The sequence below is a fragment of the Callospermophilus lateralis genome, chromosome 13 (genome assembly GCF_048772815.1).
Source record: "Callospermophilus lateralis isolate mCalLat2 chromosome 13, mCalLat2.hap1, whole genome shotgun sequence".
Lineage (NCBI taxonomy): Eukaryota > Metazoa > Chordata > Mammalia > Rodentia > Sciuridae > Callospermophilus > Callospermophilus lateralis.
In genome coordinates, this window is record NC_135317.1 from 24,774,580 (window position 1) to 24,788,633 (window position 14,054).

Below are 14,054 nucleotides of genomic sequence, written 5' to 3' on the forward strand. Positions count from 1 at the left end.
ATATAAATCCTATTATTATGCCAATAATCTCTCTTTGAATAAGTAGTTTAAAGTAAGCAGAGCACAAAACTATTGAACTTGAATCTTACTAGTAATCAGAGTATTTCATAAAGCAATCAAGGGGAAAAACATTATTTTTTAATAAGCCTTAAGAGCAAAAAAAAAATACTTACCATGTATCATAATACATGGTAAGTGTACATCTAATGTTGGCACAGATGGTAGCTGTCCAATATCTGTCCTCCTCCTTCCACAGCATGGAATGGCAGCTGGGAAAAGAAACCCAGGACCCATTTCTTGACTTCACTTAGCAGTCCAGAGACAATTCTCACCAACAGAATTGTTCCAGGCCACTGTGCTTGGAACCAGGACCTCAGCTCCTAACCTTTTTCCCTACCTGCTTGTAATCAAGTGACCAATGGAGCCCAAGACTCCACTAATCAGGAACACCGTGGACTCCTCCTTAAGCAAGAAATTGACTTTTCATGTGTTCAAGACACGGTACATTTATGTGTCAATTTGTTACAAACCCAGCATTACCCTAACAAATACACAACCTGAAAGAAAGATTACTTTTCAAAAACAAAAGTTCCGTGATGCTTCCGTTCCATGTGTAGTACTCCAAAATGGTCCATCAATAGAAAGCAAATTATAAAACTTACTGTGAACAACATCTATGATTTTAAAAAGTAGCTAAGACAAAAGTTTCTTACGTTTCTAAAGCAGAAGGGAGGTGCTTCTTCCGCCCCATGCTGCTTGTGATAATCCGCCCAGTCAAAGTCCTGGCCGGAGTAACCTGTGAATGATGAAACACAGAGAGCCAACGTTAGCTGAGCCAAATCCCAGACAAATGCTGAACCTTAGCATGGGTCAGTGGTTGAAATCATAAGAGGAGCAAGTCTAAGTCCTGAAGGATGAGTCCTCAAGCTTCACAGCATCAGATTTCATGAGGCTCAAATGAAATATTTTGGAAAACGCAAAACACCTAATACAGGCAAGGAGTGCCATCATCACAATGCAGGACCTGAAACCCACTGAAGAAGGGGGAACTTACCTGCTGCTCTGCGGGACACCTGCTGGCAGGTACAGAACAGCAGAGAGAAGGAATGACACAGAACATTCTTAAGATCCATTTTGCAGAAACAGACAAAGATACCTCCCTTGTATAAATGCCAAGAGCACAGCAACTTTACTTTCAGTATCTTCAAAGAAATAATGAGCATTTATTGGGAACAAATACAGTTGGGAGATAGTTTTTAAAAGAATAAATGAAGAAAGAGCAGAAGACAAACAAGGAGACAAAGCCCTCAAAGACACAAAAGAAGAGGAAGAATATAAACCATGTCGTGGAACTGAACTGCAAGGACAAAGGAAAGGGAGAATTGGGAAAGATGGGCCTCTCTGGCTTGAAGCTTTGGGGGGAAATTGGAGATTCTAAGGAAAGGGTTTGAGAAATGACCATTCACGTGCACTGAATTTAATTAAATACAGTGTGATTTTTCTTTCTTTTACTGACTTCATTTCTGGAGGAGAGGGGGTTGCAATTACACAGTGTGTATCCATCACGGCAACCACAGAAGACACGGGAGGAGATGAGGGGAAGCAGCCCTGGCTCAAAAAATGAGAAAGACAGACAGGGAGGAAAAGGCCTCCAAGTCAAGCCAATGAGCCAACGCCAAGGAAAAGGGGTGAGGTGCTTAAACTTCTCCAGTTAACAATGGACGGAGGTGGGAAGTACAGACCAACGGTGGTTAAACTACAATGTGAGCAACGTCACTGTCATACACTTGATTCGGTGTACTTTCTTTATTAGTTGAAGTGAGTGCAAGATAAATCCATCAGGGACTTCTGAAGTACACTTTTGACACTAGTCCCCCAATTTCTCATATCCATAGTGTCATAAACCCCACCACTGTAGATTCACTTCATGTTGAGACTTTAAGTTACTAAATCCCCACAGGTGCAGAGATTCATTAATTACAGAAATTATTAAAGGAATTCAAGATATGGTTGCCAAAACAAAAAGATATGCTCCCAAAACAAAAGTGTTATTTTCATTAGCTAAGTTCAATTTACTGTCCACCCCTCAGCCCAGGATTGCAGGGAGAGCTATTAACCAAGAAAATAGCTCTCCTCTGGTTCCAAAGACTGACCTCTGACCCACCCATGCCCCACTGACCAGCAGCAGCAGGAATGTCCTCATTTTTCTTAAGAAATCTATTTCATTCTACAAAGACTGACAACTCGTTTCTTTCAACAAAGTGACACGATACTTCCAAATACTATATTCTCTTTTCAGGTAATTTCAAAGTGGTTCCTGAAGTTCTTCTGCCTATGTTTCCACTAAAGTTTTTCTCTTCACACTGCTCCTCCTGCTAAATGGCTCTTGCATCAGAGGTTTCTGGAAGGGACAAAACTAAGGTACTTCGAATATTTTCACACAAGGCTCCCTCTGGCTGTCAGACTCTATGACTCAGATCTGCCATTTCTAATGATCTTACTCTTGCTCCCTAGGATTTTCTTTCCATCTCTTTGTGGTTAATTCTTTTCTTTTACTAGGAGAAGAGTGTAACAGGGTTAGAAACATCCCAGCTCAATCCATGAAGACCAGGTGAATGCCCCCAACACCAGGGTCCCATCTGCCTGGCAGGCTGGCTTTGTAAGGGTCAAGACCTTCTTCTGTGTCTCCTCCCTGGACCTCTGTTCCTTCCTTGGTTAATTTTGTGAGTTCATGAAATCATGGGTGCTAAACAGATATAAAGTAAAGCATTTTCTGATACTGATATAACACCACATTTGGATATTCAATACAATAAATATCTATTCAGATAAAACTTTCCAACTTTCTGTCATTCTATTTCCTAAATATAGACATTTAGCTGGGTTTTCTGCACCAGCTTCTAATGTCATGTTCCATGTTTGCCTGGGTCTACATTCAACCCTGCATATGCCCAGGCCCCCACAGTGACTGTGGGGAGCCATTTTTAATCAAATAATTTCTAGATATAATCAAGTCTTGCTGGGTACAGTTTAGGCAATAATTAGTGATTCTGCCCCCAAAACTCACTATTTTCCTTGAACATTGAAAAGGCTTAGACTTTTCCTCCTCCTCCTCCTCTTAGGGACATTTATTCACTTCATCACTTAAAATTCCTTTCCTTTGGGCTGATAATGAGCTCTCTTTGTAAGGCATTTTTTGTGACAGCTCAGAAAATAACTGCTACATAAAAACAAATTGCTGTGGATCGTATAATAGAGACAACAGGGGTCAATTATGCTCATTAATCAACAAAGACAGAACAAGAAGTACTGAGGCTTAACTGTAGCCAGGAAAACATGTTTTAAACCTGGAGGGAGGGAGGAAAATAGCAGAGGGGAGAAGAAAATAAAAGGCAATATACCCCCTTAGGCTATTAAAATTTGCAACAAACTGCTAGGGGAGACTGTTGAACCACAACCATTAGAGTTATTTTAGCTTTTATCAGTGTTTATTCTAAATGAAGTTCCAACTGTTCCAGGTCCAAAAGGGATAAGGCAGATGACCCATTTTCACATGATATAAATGAATGGTCATAAACCAGCTCCACTTACAAACATTACCATCAACTGTGCAAATGGACAATTCTTTTGAAAAACCATTTGATAACAGCAGTAAAAATATCCAAGTCCTTTAACACAACAAATTCACTTCTGAGAACTTATCCCATAAACAGGACCCTAAAATCTGAGAAAGGGTGATACATTAAGATACTTATGGGATTATGTAATAACTTTCCATTCAACAACAAGAAATGATGTGAGACTTATCCAAATGCACAGGATGTCACGCAGGCATGAAATTGCAAAGAGCATATTGAAAAAAATCACTAATGAAAAAATGGTTGTTATGCTTTAGATGTGAACACTGCTGCAAGCTTACATTGAATTACTAGATTTATATAAAAATATGTGAGGAAAAGACCAGCAAAAGTGTTGAGAAAAACTTTAATAAATAAATATCAAAAATAATTGTTTTAGGACTGGGGATAGCTCAGTTGGTAGAGTGCCTACCTTGTGTGCACAAGGCCCTGGGTTCAATCTCCAGACCACAAAAAAAAAAACAAAACAAAAATTGTTTTGGACTCTTGGTTACTTTTTTCTTTGACCTTTTTGTATATTCCAAGTTTGCAATAATGATTATGAAATTATTTCAGTAATAAAAGTCAGATGAAAACATGGCATCTTTGCTCACTTTCAGCAGATAATCAGGGCACAGGTCAATCAGTGGAGGGGTCTGTCCAGCATGTTGAAGATCCCAGGGCTGTCTTTCCTCAGCAATCTGTCTTTGGATTTGCTAACAGAATCCAGATTTTCTCTGGCATTGGTTAGGCCCCTCCTTGGCACTGGGCAGTGAATCTTGGCTATTCAGAGACCATCACAGTGCCCCTGGCCTGTGGCTTGGGTTAGGAGTTTGGAAAAAGTTTAAGGAAAGATTTCTTTCTCTAATAAGGGAGACATACAGGACTAAAATTCTTGTACCAGGTGGCTGTAAAAATAAAGTGTGCAATTGTAATAGAAAATAGGAAAAGAATATCATTTTTGCCAACTACTGGATTGGCAAAATGAAAAGCATTAATAAGACATCACATGCTAAAGGTTGCTGGGAAAGAGGCCTTTATGCATTTCTTCTTGGAAAACAACTCAAAACACGGAGACAGGTGTCAATTTCATTATAGGTGTCATGGGTCAGAATCTTCAAGAATGTGCCCACCTCCAGCCTACACAGCTGCTCCTTCACATGGTCCTTTATTCAAATCTATGGACCTGGCACATGCTATGTACAAGGCAGGTGTTAACACGTGGGATATAGAAGTGAAAAAAATGGCAAAACCCCTCCCCTAGCAGGGCTCACCTGCAGTGAGGGGAGACACAGTAAGCATCAGTTTAAAAATCCAGATGTTCCCAAATGCTAAAAGACAAAGTGCAGAAAGCACACAGAGATGGCTGCTCCTGTTAACAGAGCAGTCAAGGAGCCTCCCTGACAAGGCGAATGGTGGCACGGGTGTCCTGGGGCGGAGGAAGGAGGCATGCAGCTCTTTGGGGAAGAGAGGATACCAGACCCAGTGCAAAAGCCCAGGAGTGAGTCTGGAGTGTTCATGGGTCAGCAAGAAAGATGGGGAGGCTGAAGCAGAGGGAGGAGGTGAGAACAGCCAATCTATGCTGAGGTCAAAGGGGACAACCGTGCAAGAGTTTTATATATAAAGATGACAACTTAAAACAAGAGCAACAGGGGAGTGTTTGAACAATTCACCTACAGATCTTGGGAGGCACCATATTTAAAGTCATCAATATTTTGGCATGACACATCTTAATGACAAAAGCAAAGTGTGAACACATAAATTAATATATAATGTGTAAAATAATGAAGTAGGTATACAAAGTTGTATACCCAAGGAAACAGAAACTGGGAGGAATACATACCAAAAGTTATTCCATCAAGATAGAATTTTAAGAATAAATTATTAGATTTTTCTATTTTTCAAAGTTTGAAGGATGAATATGTATTAGTTTGTGATATAAGAATTCTTTTAAAAATGAACTGAAGTCCAACAAAGTAGTAACACTTCCTAAGAGAAGGAAATGTATTTATTCAAGAATTCTTCAGCGTTTCGTATCCAATTTGCTGAACTGGTTAATTGGTGTTTTGAGGAAGAATGCAAAGGGTATGGACTCTGACTTCTCGAGCAGGAGACTCCCCCTCTGACACCCATAGCACCACGGAGCGAAGGCAAGGGTGGAGAGAGGCCTGGAGAATGAGGAAGAAAGCTCTGGGGAATCTCACCCAAGAAGCTGAAGAGCTCTTCTACACTAGAGAAAGTTTCCTTTGTTAAATGTTAGAACTGTGAGTGTAAATAACAAGTCTCCTTAGCTTGTAGCTCAACCTCCTTTTGAAAGGAAATGTGATACAACCATCTTCAAACACCAGGACCCAGATACATAGACAAAAGTTAACACAGCAGAACCCACCTTCTGGGACCAGGTTCCCAGTTCTGCTCAGAAAATCTCACCAACACTGGGCACCTACCTGCTCTATGCACCTCACTGACCTAAAGCTGATCTCTCTTCCTTTCAAAGGCTTGGTTTGGAACAACCAATAGTCCCTGAATACCCCCTGAAGCCACATGCTCAATGGCAATACTCGTGGGACAAAAGGGAGAAAGATCATGCAGAACTTGCTATCATCCGGCTGTTTGCTAAAAAAAATTTTTTTTCAGTTGTCAATGGACCTTTATTTTATTTATATGCAAACTGAGAATCAAACCCAGGGCCTCACACGTGGTAGGCAAGTGCTCTACCACTGAGCCACAACCCCAGCCTCTGGTTGCTAAAACTTACAAGGCCCTCTTGAACTCTTCCAGCTACCTCCATATTCTTAACTGACATTCAGTCTTAAGCCTTCCTGATGGGGCAGGTCTACATCCACACATTCACTCACTTCCAACTGGGCTGTTCTTTTTATGTTTACAGAATAAAGCAGAGAGAAAAAGAAAAAGAAAAGTAAGCAAAGAATATGGAAACAACTAAATTTAGTAGAAATAGAGAAAGCTTAGAAAGTAGCCATGCTACTTCCTTATCTTTCAGAGAATTATGTTGAGAAGTATTTAATACAGGTGATGATGTGACACTTAATATCCTTCTCTGTCTGGGAGCAAGCAGAATGTGCTATTTTGAATTATAACCATAATGTTAAGAGATACAGATATGTCACCATGGATAGAACTGAACATCCAATAAGTATCAACTGTCACCAGAAAATGTCTTCAAAATACTAAAGAATGAAGAAGTGAAGAAGAGGGAATCAAATTGTCAACAACCAATAATATTTTCAGGTACTAAAAATGATTCAAAGTTGTACTCTCCCAGCTCTTTTCAATTAAACTGACTGTGCTTGCTTAGCACGCACAAGACCCTGTTTTCAATTCCCAACACTGAGGGAAAAAAAAAAAAAAAAAAGAACTTTTTCTGATTAGGAACAAATCAGAAATATAGACACAAGACCACATTTCAAGACCAGTAACCATGTGGGCAAATCTAAAAGTCTTCTCTCCACTACCAGAAGAAATATAATTTTAAAAATTAATTACATAGCAAAACTCAAAAATGAAAGAAAATCAGCAGATGCCAAAAAACTACAAGGACTCAGAAAGTCAGAGCTGAGTAGCCCAGGAGCTTCCGGGGATTGGGGTGGAAGAAGATTGGGCTCAGGGAGAGAGCAGAAGGACCCCTTGCTGCAGAAACCACCCCAGCACCAAGCAGCCCAATCACTGAAACAAGAAAGCAACAAAGATTGCCACTACCTGCCTGCAGTTCTGATTAAGGGAGGGAGTCAAGAAGGAACCATGGTGTGCTCCTCCAAGGCAGCTGCACATGGGATGCCCTGTCTAATTTCACAATTCCACATGGTACCATCTGAGAGCTAGTGCAAGACTCGGCCATCCATGCTCAGAATAACCAGGGATATCTTTATGGAGCAGACACTGTCTCTGGTGCTGGAGATACAGTACGAAACAGAGATTCTAAAACATAATTCTTCACCCTGTCCTTTCCCATGGGCAAACGGAGTAGGAACAAATGCCACAGAAAGTCCTCCAGGGTAGTGAAAATGCTGGAATACTGGGCGGACAAATGGATTCCTTCTCCCCACTTTTCCTCCCAGAAAAGCGACTTTTCTTTTGAAAATTTAAAGAACAGACAAAAATACAGTGATGATATAGAATATTTGAACAATTTAATTAATAAGCTGGGTCAAACCGAATGACCTGACAGTAAAATTAAAACAGCTAAAACAAACTCCACTGTCTGTAAGTACGTATCCATTACCCAGGCAGTCGTACCCAGAAACAGTAGCCCCGGCTAAATCAATAACTGCTAAAGGAAATAAATTCAAGCTCAATAAAAGACCAACAGCACCAGCTGCAGAGGGTTTTACAAGCTTGTTTTAGCAAATCTAAAGGAATCAGATCATCTATATCTTATACAAACATGCTCTTGAGAAAGCTTAGAAAGGTTACTGGATAGGAAATAAATACATAAAAATCTGGGTGGTGACAGAAGGGGACAGAGCTTCAATTCATTTGACATTCAATAAATATCTAGCAGGTGCTACAAGCTATTCTAGCCACTGGGCGTGAGTGGGTGACCAAGGGGGGTTAAAATTTCTCTCTTGCGGAGCTTTCATCTTGGTGGGGAAATAAAGAACAAGACAAAAGAGTAAAATATATATATATATATATATATTCTTATTTGTATATTATATGGCAAGAAATTCTGTGGGGAAAAAAAAAGTGCAGGGAAGGAGATAAAAATAGTGGGAGTAGCAATTTGTTATCAATATCCTATAAGGCAGCCCAAAAAGACAATACCAAGAAGGCACAGTACCAAGTCAAGACTGAAGGAGGAGTACTGAGCCGGGAGCTGGGGAGGGCATTTGAGCAGAAGGAAAAGTAAGTGCCCGGGTTTAAGGAGGGACTGTGCCGCCATGACATAGGGGGGGACCAGATGGGCAATGGATATCACAACAGCTAGGAGGTGCTGTCTGTTGTCACAGTCATGACCTGGACTCCCAGTGAGCCTGAAGACACTGCAGAGTCCACGCAGAGGAGGGATGGGTATGATTGATGTCCTGACATGATCAGTCTGTTGAAGAAAACAAGGGGCCACTGCAGTAACCACCTGAGACCCAATGGTGACTTGGGCCAGGTGATCACAACAGCACACATCCTAAATGCTCAAAATGGTGACAGGATTCATCAGATGACTCGATACAGGATGTGATAAGTGGGAGTGTCAAGGAGGACTCCGTCTTCAACTTTATCAATACGGTTTTATTCTACTTTATAAAAATCTGAATCCCACATGGCAAAACGTTAGCACCTTTTCAAAGGAGTAGGGCCATGAGTATCTATATATTTTTTTTCTGTTCCCTTTCTGAATAAAATGGATGGCAAAATGGACTAAGTCCATCAGTAAGTGACTGAAGCTTTTCTTTGGGAAAAGAGAACAGGGATTAGCATTGACTACTTTGTATTCTGATAATAATTAAGCACCTTGACTTCCTAAATTCCACTAACAGTTTATGTGTCCATTAAATGGTCAACCTAACAGTTATATATGAAAGTGCTAAAATGAGCCATTGACTTTAGCCTTTGCTCCAACATTTTACAACAGAAATTTAAAGGCTGAACATTTTCTACAAAAGATCCCCCTGGGTGGAACGTTTCTTCCTCTAATTCTGCAACTAATCTTTGATATCACCCACCATGAAGGTTAACAGAAAAAGTTAAACATAGCAATTCATGGTTGATGACCTATATACCTTTTTGCTTAGTTTATTTATGTATGTCCTTGTTTAACCACCTGTCATGTAATACTGACTTGGTGTTTACTGAGTTTAAGCTAATGAGGTAAAATCTCCAAGGTTCTGTCCTTGTCTTAACAGGAAAGCACTTGCTGCAGAAAGTCCCCTGGGAACTGGGAACTTCTGTCCACTCTACCTTAGATGTCCAGTCCCTAAGGCTGGGGCAGGATGTCGCATATATATATATATAAAAGTGGAAATAGAGTCAAAATAGTGCAATAAGTATCTGTGATCTTTGCACTTCTCTCTCGTCTGACACCAAATATATTGCTTCCTCTGCTGCTTCCACTTCATACCTTTTGGAGATTAGGTATGAAACATATAAGAGTAAAAGTAAGGAGGATTCATGGTTTTCACAGAAATCTAAAAAACATCATACATTCCTAGAAAACACACACCTGAGACTATCTGAAATCATTTGGCAACATGCACAATCAACCCAACATATTCTAGATAAAAACCTCACAATTCAAGTTTAAAACAACAAACTTGATTTAAAAGCTTCTACTTCCACACATTAATAAAGCAAAGAAAGTTGTCTGAAAAATTCCACAGCAAGCTTCCCAGGCCTCATGTTGAGATAAGGTGAATAATAAATTACCCCAAAAGGAAACTATTAAACCACACTACAAAATCTACCACCACCACCTCTAATTTCTTACTCACTTTAATTACAAAAATAAATATATTCCACTCTCATGAGAAGGGAAAGGAGCTCAATAAATAAAGCCACAATTGTATCATAACTTACATCGGCATTTGGAAAATGAGTCCCTAGGATTATAATTTGCCAACTGCTTTGATATAGAGATTATTTCCATCATGTAAAAGTCATGGTCCATTAACATCTGCTAGTCAGGTTTAGGGCCACCAAAACTCCCCCAGAATTACTGAGGAGAATGGAGTTTATGGAGATTCCAGCAACAGAGAACAGCAGCAATGTGTGAATGTAGCTATACACCTACAGTCCAAATGACCCTCTATCTCAGATTACAAAAATCACTTAACACAACCGAGCTTCAATTTCCCTAAATAAAAAATGATTGGGTTAAAATGATGTGATAATATCTGAGATCCTTTTCAGTTATTAAAAAAAACCTTATATTTTCAATAATATGTTTATTTTTTCACAGGGAGCACATTTATTTAGTTCAAAACTTTTTAAATTCAGAAGATTAAAAATAGCATCATAGTCCCTTGGTATCCATAGGGGATTGACTCCTGAACCCCAGACAGACATAAGAATCCATGGGAGCTCAAGTCCCTATACTAATAATGGCTATATTTGCGTATAGCCTAGGCACATCCTCCTGCGAACATTAAATTGTCTCTAGATTATTTATCATACCTGGTGCAATGTAAATGAGATGTAAATAGTTGTCATATTATATTATTTAGGGAATAATGACAAGCAAACAGTCTGTACATGTTCAGTATAATTTTTCCTAAATATTTTTGACCCACTGTTGGTTGTACCCAGAAATACAGAGGACATGGATGTGAAGGGCCAGCTGCTCTCCATTAAAGTCCCACTCCTATTCTTGCTCCTTCTGCCCACCTCCATACGCCATAAGCCCACACAGAAACAACAGCTCCAGCTAGTTTACTGTGCAGTATTTAAGAGATTTCTTACAAAAACATGAGCCAAGCATGGTAAAGTTCTCTTACTTACTTCTTCTCTAACAAGAAAAAAGAAAGGTATTATGGTATACTGACAAAACTTTTACCATTCAGTGCATCTTGTAGAGCCTTCTATACAAGTACATAGATTCCTTCATTATTTCCAATAACTGCATAGTGTTCATTAGATGGATATCCAAAATTCATTTAACCAATATCCTATGGATGAACACTTGGATTTTTCTCCCTAGTCTTTTGCTATTAAAAATAATGTGGCAAAAAAACTTTTTATGCATATACCTTCTGTATAGTTTATTCCTCTAGGAGAAACTTCCAGAAGTGAAACTCTGAGTCAATGGGCAAACGCATATCCTCGGCCACCTTCCACACAGTTGCACCACCACCTTCACCTGCACAGTGACGTCTGAGAATCTTTGGTACCCTGCACTCATCAAATCTCAATGCTTCCTTTCTTTCTCCTTTGGACTTTTGCCTTCTCTGATAAATATGTAGCATCTCCCCATGATTTACACTTGTATTTCTCTTATTATGATGAGTTTTGCATATTAATCAAATATGATTCTTTTACAGAGTTTTAGTCTGTTCATATTGCTTGTCCATTTTTCTGTAAGTTTCTCATCTTTTTTCTATTGTTTATAAGTAAAAATTCTATTGTTTCAAGAGAACAGTCCCATGGCCTGACAATTCCTGCATATTACCAGTGGATCCTGAACTAATTCTATGTATCACTTTTTAAATGCTTTAAGGGTTTAAAGGTTATCCCTGAGATTTTTTAATTGGCATTCACTAATCAACCACACTGGATTTGCTAAAAATAACCTATCACATCCACAAAAAAAAAAAAAAAAAATGTTCTTTTTCTTTGCAAATACAAAAGGCATACTTCATTTCCTATAGGGGAAGAAAGAGCTGGGAAGGCTGGATGAAGACAATTTCATCCTTGGATGACAGAGAAAAAAACTGGTAATGGTAGATATTATGAGGCATAAAAAAGTTGAAGACATGAAAATATTGGATTTTATAAATACATTTGTGCAGTCCTTCCACTGCATGTTTAGCAGTTCAATTACATTAATATACAACAATTTTCTTAATATCATAAAATTCAAGTATCCAGACAGGCACACCTATTTCTCTAGTAAATATCCAAGCTATATATCAGCAATCTGTCTATATACAGTTCCTAAGAATATATTTAAAGGGGCCGGGGTTGTGGCCCAGCGGTAGAACACTCGCCTAGCATATGCAAGGCCCTGGGTTCCATCCTCAGTATCACATACATACATAAATAAATAAATAAATAAATAAATAAATAAATAAAATAAAGTTATTGTGTCCAACTACAACTAAAAAATAAATATTAAAAAGAACGTATTTAAAAACAGTGAGAGCTGTGAAGTCTGTGCCACAGTGGATGGATCCAACTGCCAAACACTGATATAAACACTTTCCCTTTTTATATTCTTAAACAGATCCAATTCCACCTAACTAGGAATTTGCAAAGTCTAAACCAGCTGCATTTTAGATATCTAGAAAAAGTCTCCCCTGATGACAAGGGACCCTTCCCCACTCGTTTCACTGAGGAAGTTAGGAAAGAACAAAGATGGCCCCAGGGGCTTTCCAACTTGGCAGGAGACCTGTTGCTGAGAAAGTACTTCTTATCTATTACAATACATCTCTCACATAGGAAAGCCGTGAGGTCACATTAAAGGATTATAAAAATACCTAGATTTTATCATTTCTTTGACTCTACAGAATACCCAGGACTGCCAAAGGTACCCCTGATGACAGTCTTGAAAACTAAGGACATGATCTGGCTCAAGTCCAAAAGGGCAACACACATGGTGGGCTCATGGACTAGGGTCCTCCCCTGGCGTCAAGCACAAACTCAGGGGCCAGGCCTCCTGCCTGCTGCCCACCATCCGAAGGCCCTTGGACATATTATATATAAACTCTCCATGACTAAATTTTCTCGTAGCATTAATTTGAGGAATAGATGAGTTACACATTTAAAACCATGGCTGATAAGCAGCATTTTGTGGAAGTTCACCATGTAATCACTAGACCACATGCTATGATTATGCATCTTTAATCTAAAGGGTCAGCAGGAGAAATAAAAATATCCAGAGGCATCTTTCTACTCCATGGGAGTGAGTGTGGAGGAAAAAGGAGATAAAAGCCCAAAAAACACAGTTGTGCTTCAGATAAGCTTGGCGTAGCCCAATTAAATGATGCATATGGCACAAGACAGCCACCAGGCAAACAGAAACTTACCATCCCAATACAACTAACTAACACAGGAAGTAATCTGATCCCTAGGGATTCAAACATAAAACTCTTTTTTTAATCTGAAAGTGTCCATTAAAATCTCCCCCAAGTAAGTTTGTTTTTCTACTCTTTTCCCAGGTCTCTCCTATAACTTCCTTTACTTTTCTTCTCACACTGTCATGCTTCATTTACTGTTGTCCTGCCTCCATGAACCTCAGACCTGAAGGGGACAACAAGCCATGTTATTAAATGACAAGGTACTACTTGGACAGATCAAAGTGTGATTCTTGGATCCCAATCTAAAACCTTTTTAATGCATTCTGACTCCCAAGCAAATGATTTTAATGTATTACAGCGTCAAATTGATGTATATCCGAGAGCAACTGGGCCCTGGGGAAAATTTGATGAGTTGAAAATAAAAATCTAAAGAAATGTTTTATTAGCATTTTGTTGCACTTATAAAGCCACTTCTCAGACACTTTCAAGTGCGTAACTCAATCATTTAGCAACACCGCATCCTCCCTTTACCATCACACAGGAGCAGCAAATCTGCAGACGCAGGGTCACTAGTGGAAGAACTGCAGCTGACAAAAGTGGGCTGGGGAGCCCAAGGGCACACACTACAGCAGGGGACAGGCTGAGGGACACCTGCCTCAAGCTACCCAGGAAGAACACTCTACTTCTCTGCACACAGACTCTCTATAGGGCAAACTTCTCCAGGTGACCAACAGCATGGCTTCAATGGCAA

General features: G+C 39.5%; 1 protein-coding gene across 1 annotated transcript in view; it reads right to left on the bottom strand.

Moving 5' to 3' along the window:
- Sfmbt2 (Scm like with four mbt domains 2) overlaps window positions 1-14,054 on the bottom strand; it is a 203,414-nt gene that overhangs the window by 56,167 nt on the left and 133,193 nt on the right. Inside the window, exon 10 of the mRNA XM_076831791.1 lies at window positions 714-796. Within this exon, the coding sequence (XP_076687906.1) occupies window positions 714-796 (83 nt within the window). The remainder of the gene's footprint in view (window positions 1-713; window positions 797-14,054) is intronic.